Consider the following 12,035-nt stretch of genomic DNA (forward strand, 5'->3'; position numbering starts at 1 on the left):
GCTGGCTGGATTCAGTCCAGACTACAGAAGTCTATCAAAACATTTTTTTATTTTATGGATTGCATCGTGCAAAAAGTGCAAAGTGAATTAAAAACAAATGGACAGGAGCAGACGTTTCAGCACATTGCCATCTTCAGTGCTCCAGGAGTGTGCTGAAATGTCTGCTCCTGTCCATTTGTTTTTAATTCACTTTGCACTTTTTGCACATGTAATCCATAAAGTAAAACATCTTTTTGATAGATTTCTGGACTGAATCCAGTGTTCGGCCAGCAACCTTCTTGCTCATTTTCCATATTCCCTTGGCTCAACGCAACTGAAGATCAAGGATTTTTTGTCAATTTAGAGCGCAACAATTTCTTCTAGTTTTCATAATTGTTGTTATTGCCATAGAAAAGCTAAATAAAGTAACTACACATTTTGTCTAAACTGAGTTCTAGCAAAAATCAGATCTCTAAAACTTTGGCCTGTCTTGTGACAGACTGCCATTCTTCTCAGTTCAAGTTTAATGTATTCACTACGTTGTCCCTTTGTAAGGCAGAATAGTAGTTTATTTCTGTGCTAAATTCTTCACATTCATCATTCATCTCCATCACCACACAATAATTGTGATTTTCTTCAAAATATCACAGATCAAATAATAGCAACCAGGTGATTATGTAATGATCATGACTGAACTCACTATAGCCTTATGCAGAGTTTCGTTATTTAATTTAAAGACATTTTTGAATTGCCTTATATGCAGTCCTATCCATTCATTCCACAGGTAACAGCATCTCAGCTTTCCGCCTCCCCGAGTCAGAAGACATGCATCCTGATCCTGGCCGACAACGAGCAAGAGAGGACGAAGTGGGTGTGCGCTCTGAACGAGCTGCAACGCATCCTGAGGAAAAACAAGCTGAAGGAGCGTTTCGTCTACGTGCCTAAAGAAGCCTACGACAGCACGCTTCCTCTCATCAAAACCACCCAAACTGCTGCTATTATAGGTACAGAGACTCACAAAACTCTTGTCAGATCAACACAATGTTAAAGACCAAATAGTGATTCTCTTATCTAGTGTTTAATCAAAAATGTTTGATTGTGTCTAGATCATGAGCGGGTTGCTTTGGGGAATGAGGAGGGCCTGTTCGTCATCCACGTCACCAAAGATGGTAAAACTTCAATCTTTAATCCTTTTACTTCTTCATTGTCTATTAAACTTGGTTGTGTGGTTTAGTGGTCAAAAATCTGGACTGGTAACTGAAAGATTGTTGATTCAAACCCAAGAAATGCTGTTAAATGAGCTACCAGGTTGCTTCAGGGTAATAAGTTTACTCAGAAATTACTGTAATTTCCAAATGTTAAAAACATTGACATGCTCTCCATCATTTTGACAGGAAAAATGGGTCTATTGCATTGGAATGCTAGACGTTTATTTAAGTTTTTGGAAAATGAAAACAACAGATTAAAATGGAGCACGACTGAAAATTTTGATCTCAGAGGCTGGACCAAAAATAACCATTATCTGTCATTTTGACAGACTGAGTAAACCTTTCATTGGATAAAAGCAGCAAAATAATGTTTTTTCCCCCTATTTTGCTCTATTTGTTAGAGCAGTCATACATTACAAATCTATTAATGGTTGTAAACTATCAAAATGAATGATTTGTTAGATTTAAAAGTTCTTTCTTGGCTTTGTGACACTTTGTTATGCATTTTTAACAGTAGTCTACTATCGTTGTTGAACCGCATGCACATTTAAACTGAAATAACTGATGCAAGACAAACATCCACTGAACATTTTTGTTCTTTCTGCTAGAAATCGTTCGCGTGGGTGATATTAAGAAAGTGCATCACATAGAACTGATGCCCACAGAGCACCTCCTGGCCGTCATCTCGGGCAGGAACCGACAAGTGTGTCTGGTCCCCATGGCGGGGCTCGACGGGAAGGAGATTGACAAGATTAAGGTGGCAGATACTAAAAACTGCCAGGCGCTGGTGTCCGGTGTGGTGCGCAATGGTGTCTGCTTCTGCCTCGCCATTAAACGGCAGATCACCTGCTTCGAAATTAACAAGAGCAAATCCCGCCACTGCCATCTCGGGGACTTACAAGTACAGTATTCAAAACCTCTTTTTTCTGATCAAGTATATTCAGATGTTATTAGTGTTCATACTCATTAGATCGCAAAGATTGTCTTTGCTAGCACACACAGCAACATCAACAGCCCTTTCTAAATCTCAGGCTCCAGGAACTATCCAGTGGATGGCGCTGTTCAGCCAGCAATTATGTGTAGGCTACCAAGCGGGCTTCATGCGGTACAGTTTGCATGGAGAAGCCCCTCCGGCCAGCTTACTCCATCCAGATGACCCCACATTGGCGTTTATTAAGGCTGAAAACCTGGATGCCCTTTGCGCAGTGGAAATCTCCAATAAAGAAATGCTGCTCTGCTTCAGCAAAATTGCAGTGTACGTGGACACACATGGCAGACGCTCGCGCCAGCAGGAGCTGATGTGGCCCGCGACGCCCACCGCCTGCTGTGAGTACTGAGTGGAGAGACGTTAATCTTCTGCTTAAACGTGTGGCAATGAAAAGGTTTGTTTGGATTGACCTTGTGGCTGTTTTATATCTCTCAGGCTACAACGCCCCCTACCTGTCAGTCTACAGTGAAAATGCAGTGGATGTGTTTGATGTGAACACTACGGAATGGATTCAGACCATTCCTCTCAAAAAGGTTTGCTTTTTTTCAATTTCAGAAAAGTTTTAAATATTAAATTATAAGAAATGTAAGAAATTATAAGAAACTGTTGCACACCTGAATGGTTGCAGCTGGGTGCATTTGACACAGGAAACAATATATATACAATACCATTCAAAATGATAAATTGAATGAAACATTTTTGATAAAAACTTTTATTTAGCCAGAACACATTAAATTTATTAAAAGTGACTGTAAAGACTTTTACATTGTTAAAAATTTTTTTTTGATTTCAAATAAATGCTGTTCTGTTGAACTCTCTATTCATCAAAGAATCCTGAAAAAAATATAGATATATCACGGTTTCCACAAAAATATTAAGCAGCACATTACATTTTAAAATATAATATATATTATAATTATAATCTTTGAATATTATTGTTTTTACTGTATTTTTAATCAAATAAATGCAGCCTTGCTGAGCATTGGAGATTTATTTAAAAATATATTTTTTAAATTACCAGCTCTGCACATTGCATAAGCTTGCAAATATATATATATATATATATATATATATATATATATTTGTAAATATTATTAAAAATAAATATGCTAAGTAGATTTATATTTCATAAATATTTCAAGTATGTGCAATTTTAAACATTCTCTCAGATAACCAGTGTTAATAAATTGTATTCTGCCATCTCTAAATGAATACATGCATGTTTAAAAAAAATTCATATTAATACCTTCAGAAAAGCAACAGAGTTGACAATATTGCAGTTTGAGACATTACCATTAGCATTGTGCTCAGTTGTGTTTGTCAATTTGTTAATACATTTGTTAACACACAAAAAAATTATAAATATATAAATGCAATAAAGACAAAAATGCTTGATTTAAAAAATTTTTTTTACTGAAACCATAAATGAGTCATCTTCTGAATGATTAAATAATCCCAGGATCTCACTGGCTCTGTGCAGGTCCGGCCGTTGAACATGGATGGCTCTTTGAATCTCCTGGGCTTAGAAACGGTCAGACTCATCTACTTCAGAAACAAGACTGCAGGTAACAGCAGTCATTCCATAATTCAGTCAAATGTATAAATCGTGACAATCGTTGGGTGTTGAAGTTTCTGCCTTTGGTTTAGTAGTGCCGTTTGAAATAATGAATCATTCAGATTTGAATAATGTCTGATAATGCATTATTTGTGTGTGTTTAGAGGGGGACGAACTGGTGGTGCCTGAGGTGTGTGATAACAGCAGGAAGCAGATGGTACGCAACATGAGCAACAAGAGAAGATTCTCATTTCGTATTCCTGAGGAGGAGAGACTGCTGCAGAGGAGGTGATTGACACACACACACACACACACACACACACACACACACACACACACACACACACACACACACACACACACACACACACACACACACACACACACGTCTGGTTCACTATCTTTGTGGGGACTTTCCATAGACTTAATGATTTTTATACAGTACAAGCTCTATATTCTATACCCTAACCTATAATTCTATAATTTAGTCTGATTTATAAGCTGTTTTCTTATGGGGACCCAAAAAAATCCCCACACGGACAAGGATTTCGGATATTGCCATCTTTGTGGGAACATTTTGTGCTCATAATGTAGGGTTTACCTGGACCACACACACACACACACACATTTTTGTGTACTACTGTGCTGAAAAGGCACTTTTAATTAAACCGTTAGAGACGAAGTTCATATGACATTTGTTGCTTACTTTTTTAGGTCTGGTTTCAACATTCAACTCATTTCTTAGTTTCAAAATGTCATTATAGTCATTGTAAGGCTATTATATGAACTGGTGTGTTTGCAGAGAAATGTTGAAAGATCCTGAGAGGAGGAGCAAGCTGATCTCAAATCCTACTAATTTTAACCACGTGGCTCATATGGGGCCTGGAGATGGAATGCAGATCCTCCGAGATCTGCCAATGGTGAGAAGCTCATCTTTTAAAAGAATATTCTGGGTTTAGTACACGTTAAGCTCAGTCGACAGCATTTGTGGCATAATGTTGATTACTACAACCATTTATTTCACTCCTGTTCTATATAAAATGAAAGATAACCATTGCTTCAATTGTAAGTCAGGCACTTGCAATGGAAGTGAAAGGGGGCAATTTGTTAGAGTTGAAATACTCAACTCAACTCAATAGAGTTGTAAACATTATGCATTTTAACACGATTTAACACGAAAAATTGCTCACTAACCTTTTATATGCCAATTTACATTTAATGTGTAACTAATAGGGGTGTAACGATACCCTCATGTCACGATTCGATACATATCACGATACCGAACTCATGATACGATATTATTTCGATATTCAAGACTTATGGTAAAAGGTTAACAAAAAAAGTACTGTTGATTAAAATATAAGATATTTAAAATAATGTAGGCCACCTTTTACTGGTAACATAAGACATTTGGCATTATCAGGATCCACAAATATCTCCTATTGCATTATTATACATTATATTCAACATTATATATAGCAGTTTAATGTAGTGCTGACACTGAAACTCTGAAAACTTGAATTTTTTCATGCACAGTAATTTTGGGTGAACTATACACAATACATATTGTCATTATCCACGATACATTTTGATGCATTTCTGTATTGCGATATATTGTTACACCACTAGTAACTAATAATGTACATGTCTCAACAGTGTTTTTTGTGGTAATCAACATTATCACAAATGCTGTTTATTGAGCTTGGCTTGTATTGAAGTCAGAATATGCTTTTACAACCTCATTTTGCTTTGTATTTTGGTCATTTTGCTTTGCATTCTGGTCATTTATCAAGTCACTGTCATTTTTTTGTTAAATGAATACTTCTATTCAGCAAGGATGCATTACATTGATCAAAAGTAACAGTAAAGACATTTATAAAGATTTCTATTCCGATTAAATGCTGTTCTTTTAAACTTTCTATTCATCAAAGAATCCTGAAAAAAAGTATCCAAAAATGTTTCTGCAAAAAAAAGAAATGTTTCTTGAGAACCAAATCAGCATATTCAAACAATTACTGAAGGATCATGTGACACTGTCTTCTCTCTACATTTATTGATGTGTCATGGGTCATTTATGCATCCTGTATCGATATATGTGTTGATAGCAACATATCATAAAGATCATTATATTGAAATCCATAGTTTGTTTTCATCAAGTCATGTTTGTCTCACTCATTCCATGCTTGTGTCACTGTTCTGTGTGTGTGTGTGTGTGTGGTGTTTCTCTGTGTAACCTGTAGAATGTGCGTGCTCAGGACAATCGTGCTGGGTTCAGTGGATCCGTCAGCATCCCATCAATCACCAAAAACCGAGCCGAACCTGGTCGTTCCATGAGCGCAAGCAGTGGTCTAGGAATGCGTAAGTACACACGCGTGGCTGCTGTTATACGTATCAGATTTCCATGCGTTTCATTCCCAACCCACTTCTTTCTTGTCCTCTTTATCAGGGACGTCCTCTCAGAACGGCAGCGCTCTGAGGAGGGAGCTGTCGAGCAGCAGCTACAGCTCGAAACGCCAGACCATGACATCACCTTCAGAGAGCTCGCTGTCGTCAGGAGGGGGGATGGATGTGGGCGAAGCGCCACTCTCTCAGTTTGATAGAGAGGTGAGTCATGATGTAGGAGGAATCAGGACAGTGGTATCTTCATTACCTCATCACATTAATGGCAGATTTGCACTATGCAGGGACGTCACAGCACATGACCAGCAAGCTATAGCATCCGTGACGATTCAACTTGAGCCTTATGCTGACTTCACATGCTATAGGAATTATTGTAAATACGAGTTTCCTCATCGGAAATTGGGCGTGATTGACAAGTCTTATTTACGACTGGGAAACTTGGAGATAATTGGAGATAAGTTGGATGGGCCATAAACTTTAACCATGGTGGAGGAGAAAATGATCACTGCAGTGACAGTTTTATTAATTTGATTAGTTTTTCCATTAACATCTCCATTGCTTTCTCCTGCCTTCACAATCTTTATGTATATTGACCATTTAATGCATTAAAAATAGCATTTATTTGACCTAAATTACAGAATTGTCAGCAAGCTTGACAATTGCGAATTGACAGAAAGCATGTGTACAATAGCGTGGATAATGTTTATGGTTTTCGATAAATAAGACTGTACATTTCATTTAAAATCTTCAATACATTTTAGAATGTGCAAATAGAAGTCATATCATTTCCGATTTTAAGCATGTGAAGTCACATCTTTTCAGGCAACAGTTTTCAGGCAACATGGCCTTGAAAAAACGTTAGTTTTTGTTCTTTTTTAGGCTCTCTTTTCTCTCATACACCACTTTTATATTTGAAAACACAAAGTCAGAAATGACTGTCAGTGACTTGTTGTTCCTACTCAAAAAAGATAATTTATTCTCCCTCATGTCGTTCTAAAACCCATTTGATTTTTCTGCACACCTCCTTACTTATAAAAACTGCTGGCCCTATCCCTTCCCATGAGGCCTGTAATGGTGGAACACTTCTAATGTTTTTGCCCCAAAGCAGTTAAATGCGCTGTGTTCCCCTCCACCTAGCTTTGTCAGTGCTTACTCCACTTTATGCCTGCCGCCCCATTCCACTACATCCAACAATCTCCTTAGCAAACCACCCACCCGCGCCCTTATCTCACCCGTCATCTCCCCATATCTCTGCGCTTTGCGCTCCCTGGCCGCCCCATTCTCCTTCAGCAAGTGTGGAAGCCGTTCTGGCACTCAGTCTGCCCTTTCCTTCTCAGTGGCAGGCGGTATCGCCCTCGGAGAAGACCCCTGATCTGAAAAGGGCTTTAAGGACCCTGCTTAGTAAGATGAAGGTAAACGCCACACGTTTGCAGTGAAACACACACACACGCACATACACGCCTGCTGTCATCTGCACACTCGGGCAGCCCTGCAGAGTGCTTTACCCACTGTCCATTTTTGAAGCCCACAGCCTTATCGTCCACTGCCAACAAGTGAAGCAGAGAGCTTCAGTTGGGAATGGCAAGCTTCCATATGCATGTTTCACCTTCATACTGCTCCTGCTGGCCAGCCCCTGTGAAAATGGGAGAAAAAAAGTCATTAAACCAAATGTGTCATTTTTCCGGTAGCTAGGGATAAACATTAACAGTAGAAGAAGACTACGCTAATGTTCTATAGCGCCCCTTGTGGCAAAGCTTTGAATGCAACGTGTGCATTTTGTTGTGAACTTTTTTTTTTAGCTTGCAGTGTTGGCATTAACGTACTTGTGAAGAGTGTGTTTCAATTCTAGATTCGTTGCACTATTTTCTCCAAATCTTTGCTGCAAAGCGTATTCACAGAGTTGACAACTGCGAACCCCTGGCCCATGAGTGTTTTTGAAGATGAGCACTTGAGTTACTTTATAGTGCCTTGTTCTCAAAAACGCAGATGGATTGAAGGATCACCCACACTTTTATGCTTTTTAGACATGGCAGTGGCCAATCAGGGAGGCAAATGCAATAGTATATAATGTAAACTTTCACTTAAAGCAAAAATCATGTAGTTTAGCACACACATTTGTGCTACTTCTATATTTTGGGTAAGTTAAAGGGATAGTTCACCCAAAAATTCTGTCATCATTTACTCACCTTCATTTCGTTCCAAACCTGTTTGACTATCTTTCTTCTGCAGAACACAACAGATGTTTTGAAGAATGTTTCAACTGTTTATGTCCATACAATGAAAGTTAGTGGGGTCTAATGTTTTTTGGTGAATTATCCTTTTAAGACTGATTAATATTCTCTTGATGGCGGCATGTTAAATGGTGAACCAAGCATGCCATGTTTACAGAGCCATCCTCTTTTAAAAACTGCTGAAAGTCAGATTCCACTTGACTGGGTTTATTTGCACCTTTACAGGATTTCATGTGTTCATTGCATGTGTACACTACCGCTCAAAAGCTTGGGGTCAGTAAGAATTATGTTGTTGTTTTTTAAAGAAATTAACACTTTTATTCAGAAAGGGCGCATTAAATTGATCAAAATTGACCGTCACATTGTTTAAAAAAAATTATATTTCAAATAAATGCTTTTGAACTTTCAATACATAAAAAAAAATCCTGAAAAAACCCCATCATGGTTTCCACAAAAATATTAAGCAGCATAACCATTTTCAAAATTTACATGAAATAATAAAAAAAGTTTATTTTATATATATAATATAATATTATTATTATTATATAGTAAAAGAGAAAACCTTTATTTTAAGTTGCAATAATATTTCACAATATTACAGTTTTTACTTTATTTTTTGATCAAATAAATGCAGCTTTACTGACCCAATACATTTTGAAGGGTAGTGTAGTTAAAAGCTTCATATATCCATTGTCTTCATCTTTTTCTTGTGTTTTTGAAGTAAAACTTTAGACTTAGGCCTGGTTTCACAGACAGAGCTAAGATTAAGCCAGGATTAGGCCTCAGGGAATGTAAGTATCTTTTATAAACTTGTCTTAGAAAAAAAACATTACTGGTGTGCATCTTGACACAAAACTATGGAAGCTTGTTTCCACCGCAGAATAAAACATTTTAAAAGATAATTGCGACTTTTTATATCACAATTTACATCTCGCAATTCTGACTTTTTTTCTCAGAATTGCAAGATATAAAGTCAGAATTGCGTGATATAAAGTCGCAATTGAGTGTTATAAAGTCAGAATTGCGACATAAACTCACTATTGCGCGTTGTAAAGTCAGAATTGCGAGATATAAACTCACAATTGCGAGAAATAAACTCTCAGTTCTGACTTTTTTCTGAGTTTAAATCTCGCAATTCTTTTTTTTTATTTCTTTTTTTATTCTTTAGTAAGCTTTACATAAACAGGGAACCAATAACAGCAATACGATATGTTGAAACAAGACTTCACATTGCCCTCATTCCTGAATGTTGTAAGTACAAGTCATACATGTTGTACTGAATACGTAAATAAAGTCTTGTAAACGTATGAATACATAAACGTGAGGAAAGAGAAAAATAAATAAAATTAACTTGATATGCATACAAATTATACATGCATATACATGTCATATACCTATATATATACACACACATACATAAAGATAAACTATATGTACATATATAATTATACATATGTGCAATACTTATACTTGCACATCCATATATACGTATACACACACATATATACATTCATATATCTATTGCCACGCATATTCACACACTCCTACCATGTGCTTACATACTTGCAACAACCCACTTGCATCTATATTCATGCACATGTCCGTGTAAAAAAATAAACCTCTAAATAAGTAAAAGAATGAATGTAAAGAAAAACCGGAAATGAGACTTATATCGCAAAGGATAGTACTCGTTCCCTGTGACATTAACTTAGCCTATAACTTATTACATTCATTTATATCTCGCAATTCTGACATCTTTTCTCAGAATTGTGAGATATAAACTCACAATTATAAAGTCCAATTCTAAGGAAAAAATACTTTTTTCCTCAGAATTGCGAGTTTATGTCTCACAATTCTGACTTTGTAACGCGATTGTGACTATATCACGCAATTGTGTCGCAATTACCTTTTTTATTTTTTATTATGTGGCGGAAACAAGCTTCCATACAAAACAATGGCATATTTTAAGATATGTCAGTGCAAGTTGCTTTCACTGAAAACAGCTCAAACATGCATTTTAGTCTGGGACTAGCTTAAGCCTTGTCTGTGAAACCGGGGCACCGTAAGATTATTATAGTGGAGACTCTCTTGATCAATATATTCTGTAGGTAGTGTCACTGTTTTTACAATATTTTTGTTTGTTTTTGTTTTTCAGGACTCTGATTCGCCCCGGCACTCCACTGCCTCCAACAGCTCTAACTTCAGCAGCCCGCCAAGCCCCGCCTCCCCACACAAGACAAAGTCCCTCTCACTGGAGAGCACAGACCGCACAGGGTGGGACACATGATGGACTCAACGGTGAACCAATCACAACAAACTCTGAGTCTGCCTGTAACAGTGCTCCGCCCCCCTCCCATACAGTCGCACCCAGGCACTACAGGCCCCTACACCTAATTTGCATAAAGGATCACCACTGGGGAACATACAAAGGAAAAACCACACCAACATGTGAGCGTTTGTATGTGCGCGTGGATGCGTGGATGTTTGAGCGACGACCCCGCGAAGCTGATTGGAGGAAAAAGTGGAGGCTACTAGTTCTGGATTTAATTGTTACTGGCGTTTGTACATAGACCGGGTTAGGGGTGAACTTTTATTTATTTATCATTTAGCCATTTCAAGGTGGAAAATACTGTCACGTCCCTCACTCTGCTCCTCAGCTGTGGACCGTACGGGAATGATGATTCCATTATAGAATCCCACTAATTTACCAGGAAAAAATTGCAATGATGTATATTTTTTATTTGCTTTTAAAAGTGATGTGTGTAGTGATTCGTTTGTTACTTCAGCTAACGGAATATCAGGCGACCTCATCTATTGCTTCCTGTCCTATATTTGTAGGAATTTATAGAGGCTTTCTGACATGATGACATCTTGGGATCCGTCACCGTCATTATCGCCAGTCTCCACGTAATCCGAACCTTCCGTGAAACAACATGACCTGTGAAAACACATCACAGTAATGTACATAGGTTAAAAGTATAGTATAATATATAATAAGGAAATATTGAAGAGATAAACTATGTGGAAAAAGAATTATTTTAATATACTCGCGCCAAGACCATTTAAAAAAAACTTCAGTTGCGTCGGTTCTTTTAGATTTTTATTATTTTGTTTTGTGAGACAATACTGCCTTGTGTATTTTTATTTCGTTGAAGATTTTTGTGAGACACAAGCCAAGCTGTTTTACTACAAGTGTGCTTTAAAAAAAACTAAACAAAAAACTGCATAATGTCCGCCGGCTTCACTTCTGCTTTATCAGATGGCAATACGTGCAACGACCGAAACTGTACAAATATCATATTTCTGCAATCTGGAACTATTAGGTCCAAATTGTTGAACTTGTCCAACATGTAATTTGAGATTTGCAGACAGACAAAAGCCACTTCGTTTCGTTTCTGGATGGTTTCATGGTTGCAGTATGGGAAATAGTCAACACACTTTGCTTCACACATGTAGTTTGGAACTTTCTACCCTGGAAAAACTTGTTTTCAGAAAATCTTTTCATGGATAACAGTAATTATATCCCGTTAAGTGTTAAAACATTCACCGCTGCTATTAAATGTAAGGTTAGACTTCACCATTAAACTATATTACAATAATCTGCTCCCACAAAACCAGTATGTATTTGTCATTATGTAGTTTTCAAATTGCTGCTGTTGCAGTTCCAAGGACAT

General features: G+C 37.4%; 1 protein-coding gene across 11 annotated transcripts in view; it reads left to right on the top strand.

Moving 5' to 3' along the window:
• The window catches only part of cdc42bpab (CDC42 binding protein kinase alpha (DMPK-like) b), a 60,004-nt gene extending 48,709 nt beyond the window's left edge, over window positions 1-11,295 (top strand). For 4 of the 11 annotated variants that reach the window (XM_079889493.1, XM_079889495.1, XM_079889496.1 and 1 more), the window contains 11 exons: window positions 764-983; window positions 1,086-1,148; window positions 1,796-2,088; window positions 2,219-2,513; window positions 2,611-2,708; window positions 3,656-3,740; window positions 3,895-4,018; window positions 4,533-4,650; window positions 5,971-6,088; window positions 6,177-6,334; window positions 10,517-11,295. In XM_079889493.1, coding sequence (XP_079745619.1) covers window positions 764-983; window positions 1,086-1,148; window positions 1,796-2,088; window positions 2,219-2,513; window positions 2,611-2,708; window positions 3,656-3,740; window positions 3,895-4,018; window positions 4,533-4,650; window positions 5,971-6,088; window positions 6,177-6,334; window positions 10,517-10,648 — 1,704 coding nt within the window. In that variant the 3' untranslated portion in view covers window positions 10,649-11,295. Of the gene's footprint in view, window positions 1-763; window positions 984-1,085; window positions 1,149-1,795; window positions 2,089-2,218; window positions 2,514-2,610; window positions 2,709-3,655; window positions 3,741-3,894; window positions 4,019-4,532; window positions 4,651-5,970; window positions 6,089-6,176; window positions 6,335-7,467; window positions 7,543-8,359; window positions 8,444-10,516 lie in introns of those variants that run through there. The other 7 variants (XM_079889486.1, XM_079889491.1, XM_079889490.1 and 4 more) reach the window with 4 other exon arrangements.
• Window positions 11,296-12,035: the final 740 nt, after the last annotated feature.

This window comes from Squalius cephalus, assembly GCF_949319135.1.
Source record: "Squalius cephalus genome assembly, chromosome: 12".
Lineage (NCBI taxonomy): Eukaryota > Metazoa > Chordata > Actinopteri > Cypriniformes > Leuciscidae > Squalius > Squalius cephalus.